Source organism: Phyllopteryx taeniolatus, chromosome 13, assembly GCF_024500385.1.
Source record: "Phyllopteryx taeniolatus isolate TA_2022b chromosome 13, UOR_Ptae_1.2, whole genome shotgun sequence".
Lineage (NCBI taxonomy): Eukaryota > Metazoa > Chordata > Actinopteri > Syngnathiformes > Syngnathidae > Phyllopteryx > Phyllopteryx taeniolatus.
The window spans coordinates 15,068,466-15,081,827 of NC_084514.1; the positions used below are offsets into that span (position 1 = coordinate 15,068,466).

The 13,362-nt window shown below is 41.2% G+C and overlaps 1 protein-coding gene across 7 annotated transcripts in view; it reads left to right on the plus strand.

Moving 5' to 3' along the window:
- dlgap2a (discs, large (Drosophila) homolog-associated protein 2a) overlaps positions 1 to 13,362 on the plus strand; it is a 129,315-nt gene that overhangs the window by 66,441 nt on the left and 49,512 nt on the right. For all 7 annotated transcript variants that reach the window (XR_009791566.1, XR_009791567.1, XR_009791568.1 and 4 more), the window contains exon 3: positions 12,154 to 12,368. Coding sequence is in view for 3 of the 7 variants with exons in the window: in XM_061795677.1 (XP_061651661.1) it covers positions 12,154 to 12,368 (215 nt within the window). In the remaining 4 variants the exon portion in view is untranslated. The remainder of the gene's footprint in view (positions 1 to 12,153; positions 12,369 to 13,362) is intronic.

The following is a 13,362-nucleotide window of genomic DNA, read 5'->3' on the forward strand; positions in this document are numbered from 1 at the left end:
ATCTGACAGTTCCGCCTGCTGCCCAAATAAAATGAGCACGTCAGCATATTGGGAGAGACCTAAAGAGTGTGTTGTATGGATTTGTGTGCTGTAAATAGAAAGCCAATGCACTGTAGCTCTCAGATTGGCAAGTGGAGCGGAAAACAACACTCACTTTAAGCGTGTACCGACATAAAATGTTTTGAGGACTATTTTGGATGTAGGTATACAGTATTTGCATCAAGTCGAGTGCAGTTGTCTGCAGTGACTCTTACCCTTTCCCCCTATTTGTCCACTCAGTTTAGGTAGTGTCTGACTTGCAGCACCATAAACATACAGTATCTAAAAATAGCATCTTCTTCTGCTTCCTGCCGCAGGGCTATATTTAGTGCGGCGTTATCAATCCAATCCATGCAGGTGACACATCTTCCCCCTTGCAGGAGAATCAATGTGTTCCCGAAGATGCATGGAAGTGCATGGAAGAAATGAGAGGCAGTTGGCGAGACAATCAAGTAAAGTATGTGAGCCTCCTAAACAATGCATTGAGAGTTCACAGGGAACAGAATCACTTTGGTCCTCATTACTGCTGCTGTTACTCAAGATCCACAGATCCACAAACATCGAGTGCCTCACCAGTGCTTCGAAGAATAATGCGCTCCATGTCCAGAAGGAAAAGGGTGTTTTTAAAAACATGTTGTTTTTTTTCTTCATCTCAGGTCTCTGCCAGCTCACATGGCATTAGTCCACTTAAAAACTCATTGGCAGCCTGTCAAATGCGTGCTATAAATTGTAATCTTAAAACCATTTTAGCCAATTGGTAACACCTGATAAACAATGGCAAACTAGAAAGGCACTCAGTAGAGCCGCAGCTCTCCACCAAGTTGGAAATATTGTTGTCTGCATATCAACACAGCACAAAGGATTCCTGGCAAAAACAAAAACAACAACAAAAATAGTTTAAAAGAATTACTTTTATGTATAAAAGTGCAAGGATATTCATGAAGAAAATGATATGAAGGTGAGTCTGAAATGATGTTATGAAATAAGCACTATTCCAATCAAACACTAATTTGGTACAACAGTGAAAATAGCTGGAGTTTGAAAATACCACACCTTGTGACCCATGGAGCAAAACTCCAGTATCGATAAGTCCCAGTTGAGTACTGTATGCACCATGTAGGCTCTATTCGGGACAGTGTGAACTTCTCGTCATTGGAGACACCCATATGATAGTTGTAAAAGTACAAACATCTATCCTCACCTACAGTGGGGCAAAAAGTGTTTCGTCAGCCAGCAATTGTGAAAGCTCTCCTGCTTAAAAAGATGTAATTTTCATCATAGGTATACCTCACCTATGAGAGACAATATGAGAAAAAAGATCCAGAAAATCACAGTCTGATTTTTTTAAAGAATTTATTAGCAATTGATGGTGTTACATAAGCATAGAAAGGTACAGTACTATACAAACTATTAAGTCACAGTGTTTTAATTATCTTTTTCACAGCAGTCTCCTTGACATAGTGAAGCAGTAGTACTAGTAGTTATAGTAGGACAGATACAGTTAAGTGTATTATACCAACCTTTTCTATCAATGTCTATAAAACTTTGTAGAGGCATGGGGCACAGACCAAAGAAGAGCCTTACCTCATTTTGGTGAGAATCTGGATAAAGAATACAAGCATTCATATACACCGCTACATCACCACCACCAACGGAACCCCACACAACTCACAATTGTAATGCCGCTGTTTGTCCGTTTGTCATCCTCAATGGTCCAACAGGTATCCAGCTATTTAACAAACAAACAGACACTTTTTTGTTTATCCTTGTTGGAGGTCCATTCGTTGGTTGTTTACAGAATTGCTGAAACACCACAGTTGTGAGAAACCTTTTTGTAATGTACTGTACATTGAAACAGTGTGGCCTCTAATGTAACAGCATTGGGTCACATTGAGATTTGTCTTTTCTGAAATCAGCCCCAACTTTTCGGCACTGGGACAACCGAATATGTGTCCAGGGACCGTGCGCCCTTATTGTCTGTCCGTGTGAGAGAGTGTGTGTGAAGGTGCAATATTCAAAACATGCCAGATGGTTTGATGATGTTTTACTCACCTTGTTTGTGTCCTTGCTTGACGTCAGAGGAAACTAAAAAAAAAAAGTTTTTTTCAAGTATTGGACAAATGACAGAAATATATGAATGACTTGTGTGAGCGAGCATGAAGCAGATACATGGACATTCGTGTGTCAGAGGGTTTATATGTTAGATTGATTAAATGGTCATTGGGTCAGACAATGATAGATTCATATTGGCTGATCTTTCTCTGAAATGACAAATGTTGCAGAATCAGGCCAGACGTTCGCTATCGCTCTCTGTCTGTGGCTAAGTCATTTCACAAATTAGCCCCAGTTAGCCTTTACCAACACACACACACACACACACACACACACTCACGCACACACTTGCCATTTATTCACATGTGCCTAATGAAAGCACTGCAAGTTGATCCATCTGGTGGAATTTCAAGCTTCATAATGCATCATTGCCCCTTTTGGCTCTTCTCTTCTTGTGTAAATTCAAACGTGCACCTTAGAAGTATGCTATGTATAGTGACCCCAAACAACGAAGACAAGGACTTGGCTCCCGTTTGCAGTTGTACTCTTCTTTGACTTTGTACAAGATGTTGGCATGCCGATGTAAACTCTTTTGTACTTCAATTGCCCAAATGTGTTTGAAGGGGTGAGGTCAGGTTTCTGTTCTTCCAGACCAAACTCATCCCACCAAGCTTTGTGCACAGGGAAAATGCCCTTCCCCCAAACTATGACTTTTGTCCCAAGTCTTAAGTCTTGAAGATAGCTTTAACCCAACCACTACATGATTGTTCACATGATCGAGAGGTGTGTCCCAAAAGTTTAGTCAATGTTGCATAATGCTGTCTGAATAGCAAGTCACTTTTTCTCTCCATATACTGTACAAAACTGTATTCAAAAGGGGAATAGACTTTGACATTTTTGCCAGAAGGATGTCTCAGAGGGATTTGAAAGAGAAATGAATTGCAAAGTTGGCTTGCCAAAGGTTATGCTTATGAGAGAGAAAGAATATACTTATAACCTTAACACTGACAGTAGATCTCTTCCCATATTATTCTAAGATAGCTGTCGTGAACCACTTCTTAGTTAGGATTTAGTCTGAAGGGAGACAGAAGGGACAGAATCAGATCAACAAGTAGGTGTGGACTGCCACCAAAGAACAAATTACATTGCATTAGCTCGGTAATCAGTAATGAAGCATTCTGGAAAACAGCAGTAACCTTCCATCAAACTTCAGCACTGTCCTTTGCTTTTCTTTTAATTAGATCGTTGCCAATTTCTAACAAAACTGTTGCTTTCCAAGTGAATGTCAGCTCACCCTTTCGGTAGTCAAGGGATACTGAATTGCCAGGTCATTCACAATCTTTATTGCTCTATCAATATGCTCGATAAATATGCTTTATAAATACTGTTCCATTATTCCACAACAGCGTGCACCCCAAGAATGAATTCAACGCAAAACGGGAACAGTCGGGGCAGCGCATTGGCATATTTCTTGCATGGACTTTCTCCAGATACTCTGGCTTCCTCCTACATTTCATATTCATGAAAGACTGAATGTGGTGGCACGGTGGACGACTGGTTAGCACATCTGCCTCACAGTTCTGAGGACCTGGGTTCAAATCCGGCCTCACCTGTGTGGAGTTTGCATGTTCTCCCTGTGCCTGCGTGGGTTTTCTCCGGGTACTCCGGTTTCCTCCCACATCTCCAAAACATGCATGGGAGGTTCGTTGAAAACGCCAAAAGTCCAAAAAATAATTAATTGAATTAATTAATTAAGAATGAATATCCTATCAAAGTTTTTGGGCACATTTTATCAACGCTTGCCCTGGAAAAGGTATAGGGGGTGCCTGTTAATGCCCGCAAAACCTTGTGTGGATGCCCCCTCCATGTGGATGCCCAGGGCCACCGCAAAGCCCCCACCTCCCTTTGCACACCACTGATGCAAACTCCACACACATCAGAACTGTAAGGCGCATGTGCTATCCCCTCACTGTGCCACCAGGCATCAGCTCATTTGTTTTAAATGTGAATGTTTTTATAACCCCTTGTCAGAGTCAAGTGTTGTACTACCTAGTAACAGCAGAGGCCCTTTTTGAGTGGGTGCTATCAGTGGCAGGCTGTGAATTTGGTGGGGATGTACTCGACATACTTCACCTCTTAATCCCACTGTTATTAAGTCAAATTATAGAAACGATCAATACAACAGCACAGAAATGTGCCATGAAAATCCATTTTCTGAGCCGCTTCTCCTCACTAAGGTCGCGGGCGTGCTGTAGCCTATCCCAGCAATCATTGGGCAGGAGGCGGGGTATACCCTGAACTGGTTGCCAGCCAATCGCACGGCACATACAAACAAACAACCATTCACACTCACATTCACACCTACAGGCAATTTAGAGTTGTCAATGAACCTACCATGCATGTTTTTGGGATGTGGGAGGAAACCGGAGTGCCTGGAGAAAACCCACGCAGGCACGGGGAGAACATGCAAACTCCTGTTGCCCCCGATTGATGCTGTTATTCTCTGTTGGATGTTCAGAGCATTGTGAGCAGGTGTGTTCTCTCTCTCTCTCTCTCTCTCTCTCTCTCTCTCTCTCTCTTGCCTCTTCTCGCGCAGTGAACAAAGCAAACACCACAGGATCGCATTGTAGATTTGCTGGTTGATCATCTGGCCCACATTGAAGGAGAAAAGTTGTAGTTTATATTTTGGGTTTGAAATCTATCTTCTCCGACACCAGTCCTGAAACCTCTGACACAGCTCAAATAACTTGAATGTTTAAAAAATTGCACATTTCCACCAGATTTGCTGGTATATAGCTACCCCACCTGTTTTCTTTGTTTAAAAAATGCCTCCGCTTCCTTCCATGTATTGTCCTACTGCTGTCATATGTTTGTCTTTAAAGGAAAAACGAGAGAAAGGTAGCAGTAGCAGAAGTATAGACTGATTGGCACGTAGCTAATTTTTACTGACTCTGTTTATTATGGTAGTTTAGCTTGTACGCGTTTTATACATGTATTACAAACACTTGGAAACGTAATGGCGTCAAGCAAAGTTTGTAGGTGTCTGGTGCCTTGCTCAGGGGGACCTTGACAGTGCTAAGGAAGCACATTAGCATCTCTCCATCAACTAGTCCAAAGTTCCCTCTTTTGAGCCACAGCTGGTTTCCAGCTGACTTGTCTGCTGCTCAAACTTATTATTCAGCAGATTGATTAATGCATCAATCAAAAGTAGAAGACTGTACATTTGGCTACGTGATTTTTATCATTTTAAATATGAATACTTGTGATATTTCACAACACTCCCACAAAGGCATTTTCATCCAATACCTATTTTGTAACAGACTCATCAAAAATGTCCATTATAAATAGATCAGTTGCATGTGCTGCTGACATCATCGCGGTGAGTTTACAGTTGCATGCTAGCATGAGAATTGTGTCTTCTCTCGCATCTTGTGTGAGGGTCTTCACTGCCTTGTCTGTTTTTTTAGCTCACCAGCGAGGCACCTGAGAGTCCATTGAGTTTATCAGCCAATCCAAATTAAACAAATTTCACCACAGCTTGCACCTCTCGTCTGGCGTTTCGTTCATTAATTAGACATCTAAAAATATCAAACCCCTCCAAGACTTAATTAACCCTATGACTCAGTTTTGTAGCTTGTTCATATCTGTCCTGGGCAAAGAGATGAATGACATTAATCACAGAGTGGGTTCCATTGTGTTTACTGTACTGTAAAAATATGCAGCGCACTACTTTTATTATTAGATCACAGAAGCTGTTTTCATAGACCAGCCAGATTTCTAAACGGAGAGGCATATTTTTTAATTTAATGTTTTTATTTGTACTTATTTTACTGTTCTTCTTTGGGAGGGGCCACAAGACTACCCCATAAGTGATGCTGATTAGCTGTGGAAGCGCAGTCAGAGATAGAACTGAACGGCTGTTGACACAACCGACAGCAAGGATGCAATGAGTCGACAAATAGTGAGTTGTGAGGACTGAGGATACAAGAAACAATAGTAAAGGCAAGCCTGGTTGAATCCAGAGGTAAAGCAGCCTTCTTTAACTAGAAGTGTAAACATTGCTTTTTCTCTGTTAACGAAATTAAAGCTAAGAATGTACATGACGCATTATGCTCTGGACAAAAGTGCTTTTCCATGTCGAAGTTGAGCAATTCTAACCTTAATAGCCACTGACATGGAGACAAAAACGGTGCCCCCAACCAAATGAAGCTTTATTTTTCAGCCCCACAAACTGGCAGCCATGCATGATGTGGCGGACATGCTGCCATTGACCACTTGCGTGAGTCAAGTCAGACACATTCAAAGCACTAGTTGCCAAAATACCGGTCGGAGGAGAGATACACATGCCATTTAAATAGACGTTCTCAAAATATATACGTAGACGCTCAATAAGGTCCAAAACATATCTTATTTTCATTTGTCCACTTCATAAACGTAGTAATTATCCATCCATTCATCCATCCAGTTTCAACACCGCTTCGCCTGGTTAGGGCCACGGGGCGCTAGAGCCTATCCCAGCTGACTTCGGGCGAAAGGCAGATTACACCCTAAACTGGTCGCCAGTCAGTCACAGGGTACGTACGGGTACGGACAACCATCCGCACTCACAGTTGAAACTGAACACACGCTGCCCGCACCAAAGTCAGGCGAGTATGCCGCATCAGTGACCATAGTAATTACATCTACATTAAAACATTTTATTGGTGGCTAAACTCACTTCGTCCCACCGACATTAGAATAGTTTATATTCGTGTTCATTGTTTCTGTTAATAATTTATTATTGTATTAAGTGTCCCTTTCAGTATAACGGGTCACCAGCAAAGACCACACACTGTGAGTAACTCAAATCTCATGAAACATCTGTCAATGGCACACGGCAGTTTATTGCATTGAATTTACAGTAAAAATAGTTTAAAGCACCTTATTGTTCCACTGATATGGAGAATAGTTGTTTAAAATACTTGGAAGTACATTTTGCACCAATTGTCTTGAAGCTGTGTGCTAGTTTTTCACTACATTGAGGTAAAAGCAATTACTTGTATACTTGAATTAGTATGTCTACCAGTTGTGTATATGCTGTTGGACTTTATGTAACTGGCCCGTGAAACCAGCTCAAGCAAGTCTCAAGTCATAACCTTCAAGTCTCAAGCAAGTCCCAAGTCACTGTGGGAAAAAAAATCAAGCAAGTCAAAAAGTCGGGTGGGTCGGCACTAAATTTCAAGCAAGTTGAGTTAAGTCATTACTTGGATTAAACAAGTCGCAAGTCAAGTCATACAATCTTGCTCCAGTTGCAACATACAGTGGAACCTCGATAAAACCGACCCCCCCCCGATATAACGGATATCGGATCAAACGGACCATCGGGACTGAACAATTTGTTCAAAAATATTTTCCATTTGTCACCTAAAATGTCAATGACAACGTCTGTTAGTTTCAGAATTCGCTGCTGTTGTTAACTAACGCTGTGGTGCAATGCGGGCAGAGAACGGGACTGATGTATTTCCAGGTGACAGATAATAATACTTCATAATAATAATAATAGATCCACCCGTGCCTATGTGGTGGCCATGATGAATGTGGGGCATTGACGTGGCGGCCATGTAACGATTGTCTATTGCAGATAGCAGAGAGAGAGTGTCATGGCTGCATTGCTGAGGAGTACAAAACACAAGTCATACCAAGCCATTCATATTTGGGAACAGATTTGGAACTAGGAGGCACGCTATCTCCCCGCGGCTCATGAAAACGACTCGCCTACGATGAGTACTGTACGTAAACAATGTCACCATGACCAAGCACACAGGTGTGGTAAGTCTGGATAAAATATGAAACTTTCAAATATGTTCAAGTTTTTTTGTTTGTTTGTTTATAGTAACTTTTGTACTTTACTAGGCGCTTAAGGCCACGAAAAAAAGACTACAAAACAATAAAAAATAAAGTGCTTAAATGCAACGGACAGTCGGCTATATCAGACGACCCCCGCCCCTATTAGTCTTTTCATATTGAGGTTCCACTGTATATTGGAGTAGTAAACGTGTTTTTTCACAACCCCCACCCATAAATCGTACCACTAAAAAAAAAAAAGTATTCGCACCTTATAAAAGTTAAATGAACAACAACTGAGATTATGATTGATAGAATTTATTGCACTGAATTGCTTTAAAGTTGTATTTCAAACTCAATTGAACTCAACTTTATTTCTGAGCAATCTATGCTGTGTACTTTGTGGTGACAGCCTCTTAAGAGCACACCATATGTGTGACCAACTGCTTTCTGTTGGTCATAATTAGATGTGCACCTAATGGGCGAGAATAAGAGATTCATAATTAAGGGAATAGTACATGACATGAAAATGTTGCCATCCTTCAAAAAATACAGGAATCTGAACAAATTCTGCATTCCTCCTGTGTCCTCTACTTTAGTTAAATCACTCAGTCGGGTTTATTTATTCAGAAGCACTGACTCTGGACAATTGACAATTGTCATTAGATTTCATATGCTGTGGTCTCAATTTTGAAATCACAGCTTTATCACAGAGCCGACACAACAGATGAGATTTTAATGGTGGCACTTCAATAAACACATTCAGTAGTAGAAAAGTTATATTCACACGTAGCTTCTGTAACTGGCAATTTGTACTGTACTTTATCATGGTGGAAAACCATATTGTCAGTGACTTTTTAACGCCGTGATCGTAATGCAAAGTGATCCCATACATCAGACCTATAACGCACCTGGCAACTTCAGCGCCAACTCTTTCGTCATGCCCGCAAACATCTCCACACTTTTTATTTAATCTCCACAACTGACTGCTAGCAACGCCGCTTCACCTCTTCTCTTTTCAGCAGTTGCCATTATATTTGAGGCACTACTTTCTGCTCTACAGTGCACACCGCTTTTCCTCATTAGTAAATGAGAGAGAGAGTGAGGAAAAAAAGAGAGTTTTGCGTGCCTCCGAGCTGTGTGATATTTCAGTTTTTGTTTTTTAATACATTTGCCAAAATCTCAACAATTCCGTTTTTTCTGTCACTATGGGGTGCTGTGTCTACATTAATGAGGAAAAAAATGAACTTAAATGATTTTAGTAAATGGCTGAACTGTAACAAAGAGTGAAAATTTTAAGGGGGTCTGAATACTTTCCGTACCCACTGTATATAATGTTGTAAGTGACAATTGACTAGCTGTACAGTTCCTTCTAAACTGTGTTACTTCCCTCTAAATCAGGGGTATGGGGGAAGCAGTTCCGGTTGTGTTGCTTTTGAATAGTACTATCAGTTTAGTGCTGTTTGTGAAATGCTAGATGACATTTGCATCTGGGTGTGACAAGAGGCATCTGTCTGACACATTTATGACATTTACATGTTGCCTACCTCCATGTAACATTTTTCTTAGCTTGTCTCCTGATGGACTGAGTTGGGCTCATGGTGATGATCATGTTTTGAAAAATAGTTCTGCTCGCAGATTTACCGTATGTGTATATGGATTATCATGGTACGTCATACCATATTGTATTGTATGAGTCGTCACTTTCACTGCTCAAGTGAGGAAATTCCTCAGCCAGAAGCTATTTTTACACTTCTGCATATGGGTTACTTTAAAGTGGAGCCGCCAGGAGATGCATGGGATGTTAGTGACTGTAGCGCACGAGCACAAAATTTCACTAACGAGCAGAGACTCAGAAATTGCTTGTTAACGTCTTTGGACAGATTTTAAAACAATAAAATACTGAGTAAAAGTTCAAAGTCACCGTTAGATTTGTAGTTATTTTAGTCTATTTTTTACAGTGGCTGACGGGGGCAAATGCGTTGCAATCGGCCATATGCAGCATACTAGCAATGACGCAAGACGAAAAAGACACAGGCACATAAAACAATTGCAAAAGAGAAATGCTGTCGGATAAAAAATGCTGCAATCACAGAAAAAACAACAGCAAAATAAAAATGCTGCAATCACAAAAAAACAACAGCAAAAGAAAAAATGCTGCAAACACAGAAAACAATTGCAAAAGAAAAATGCTGCAAACACAACAAAACACACAAATCCAAAAACAACTGCAAGAGAAAAATGCTGCAAGTTCACACAATACAATGGAGGTCCAGCAGGCTACTTGGGGGCGCAACCTCCACGATGGACCAGTCAGACATTTTAGGAGCTCCCCTAAAATAGGCCTAAAGACGCCATTGAATAAAATGCTGTATCCACCAGTGATAATGCAGTGGAAACTCTATGGGCGCTCGCTTTAAGTGAGATCACAGTGTTAGCTTCTTGTGAAAAACACTTAGGTTTGTTTTGTTTGTTTGTTTGTTTTTTTGCTCCATGAAGTTGTTGGCGGGCTGGTAGTTTTTGTTTGGCGATGTGTCCATGTGATCCAAAAATGCATTTGTTGTCTATGAGCTGAGGGCATTTGCTTGTTTTCCACACTATGGGCTCTGTTTCCACTAGAGTGGAGGCCCAGTTTTTCTGGGCAAGAGGGGAGTTTGAAATACTCCCTCTGCTTTTGTAATTATTCGGATGTTTATTGAAAATGCAGCCGGACTAAAAAGGGCTTTAGGGGACAGACAGGGGGACAGGACGGACAAGGGGAATAGGACTGCGAACCACAGCAGAACAATAGTTAGATAGTCAAGATATTTAAGCACAAGTAACGTTACAACAGTCAAATTGTGCTCTTATTTGTGGAGAGTTGATATCTTAATATAGCCTGTTATTATTAGTGGTCCCAGCACAAACAATTACAATCTACAGCATGTCTATGGAACTTATTAGTGAATCAACACCATCACATGCATGTTAGTCAATTGTAGTACAGAGTTGCTCAGCCGGCACATTAAGGCGGGCACGTCACCCACATTTGGAACATTAAGCCACATATATGATTGCTTGGGTTCATGAGGCTTATAAAGATGTGGCACTCGCCCACCGTGCTTTTATCATTTTCATCGAGGACACTCTAATAAGTTTGGGATTTTTCAGCATATTAGATTAGCGGTTGAACATAATTTTGGGGTGCTAGCTGCTGTTCATGTGATCTGGCTGTTGTTCCTATGAATGCAACGATATATGACAGCAATATAAATGTATAATACCAACTTCAACAAAGTGTTGTTTGGAAACTCAAGCAAGCTGTCTTTTTTTTTTCCTGAAATGTTGTCATTTTGGAGGTGAGGGGATTCCACCCTGCAGCTACGATATATAAAAGATGAGTTACTACTGCCATTTTATAGAATAGTTCATTCCTTTTTCTATGCAGTGAATTTGCTCTCCAATTCTGCCACTGATTTAGGAAAATGCTAAGCAAAGTAAGGATATGCCAGCTAAAAGAGGTGCACGCACCAAAACATACAAAAATCTAATCACAGAATCAAACCTACGCAGGGAATGAAATGATAAACAACAGAAATCGCAGATGTGGCGGCGTTCTCCTCCTTTGGGGTGCTTCGGTTGGGCTGGTGGACCACCCTGGATTTCTTGGTGTGGGTGGTGTCCTGTTGGACAGGCTGTTCTTGGGTTGGCCCCTGTGCCCACCCTCTCCTCTTGGCTGTGTGGGCTGGGGTCCTCCTTCCCCATTGTGGTCGCACAGCAATTCCAGGACACCTCTGACATTTATTGTACATGCAAAACAGTGTCAATTCCCTTGCATTTCTCCACAGACACACACACCCTTGGGACTCAGTTGCTTGGTATGGGGCCATTCCCTAATTGCCAGAACAGAACCACGAACATAAAATTTAACATGAGTTTGAGTGTGATTGGTTAATTCAGTTATAAGAGGGTGTGCAAACTTGTGCAACCAAATAATCTCAGTTCTTTATTTTTACTTCCCTCTCAAAGACAATAATAAAAATAAAAAACTACTTCAATTGAGCTGTACAGGTTCTAGGTCACATTAATGATGAAAAGGGTTTTGAAATGATTTATCTTGGTCTGATTTATTTTATATCAGAAAAACCTGCCATTTGAAAAGGGGTGTCTAGACTATTTATCCACTGTACTTGACAAGACGCTTTGCTCATCGGGTGGCCATCATTAAATGCTAAAAAGCTTCTCTATCCCTATCCCCAGGTGCCCCAAGATGAGTGGGGGGGATATCCTGGAGGCGGTAAGGATGACGAGATCCCTTGTCGTCGGATGCGGAGCAGCAGCTACGTCAAAGCCATGGGGGACGAAGACAGCGGCGAGTCGGATTCAAGCCCCAAGACATCGCCCCAAAAGTTGGTGCGGCCAGACGCCCTAGTAAAGGCCGTCATCAGACCCAGAGAGGTGTTGGACTCTCAGAGGTACATCACATGCAACTCCTGTAGAGTTCCCCTCTACTTCTGCTTGCATGATGCCATTAATGTCTTCACTTTGCTTTGGTTATTTTGCCTGCTCATTTTTTCTGTTGTTCTTTTCATGCCACTATGTGAAGGGTACCGTATGTCCAGTACATCACTATGGAAAACATCTTGGATCACAACCACACAAACAAAAGTGTTTTTTGGCAGCCATTCTCCTCACCCCATACTTGTCCACAAATGTTCTTACATTTTGGGTCAAAATTGTTTTGTTACTTGCAGAGAGAGAGACTTTCTTGACAAGACAAGGTTTCAGAGGTATGAAGATGCTGTATGATGGTCCTGCTAAATACTAAAAACCAGTATGGCATATGTGTAAAAATGGCATTTTAATTTGAAGATTATGTTCCCTGTTAGTGTCGACCCTGTTATTGACTGGTGATGCCTAATTTCAGTTTGAGTTATTTTAGTCAGTAAAGGTACTTCGCTAGAGTAGCCAGGAGAAATACAAAATTCTGCTGCCACCGGTGATATATTACTAAGAGGCTTTGTTTGTTCAATCTAGTGGAGGTTGCTCCAGAGAGGATTGGCAATTAACCTTAAGTTGTCTCTGTAAGTAGCTCAAAGTTTTGCAGGAGGTTGTTAGATTGTTTTGGCTAAATGCTTTTCATGTGGAAAGTGTGATGATGGGGAGAGTCCACATTTGCGTTTACTCAGTCCACAACTGAGACGTTGTCAATGACCTAGATTAGGGCATCGGCAACCCGTGACTCCGGAGCCACATGTGGCTCTTTCATCTCTGTGCTGCTTTCAGTGGCTTTTGAAAATAAAAGACAATTCGTTTTTATCTTAGTTCATTCATTTTTTTACTTGTAATTCTAAATTTGAAGATTATGGTGTACCGTTAAAAATTAAACATTGCTAATTTGCTCAAAGTATGTCATAACCACTGATAAGCCAAGTGTTACCATAGACATTTACGTTGTATGTACAGTTG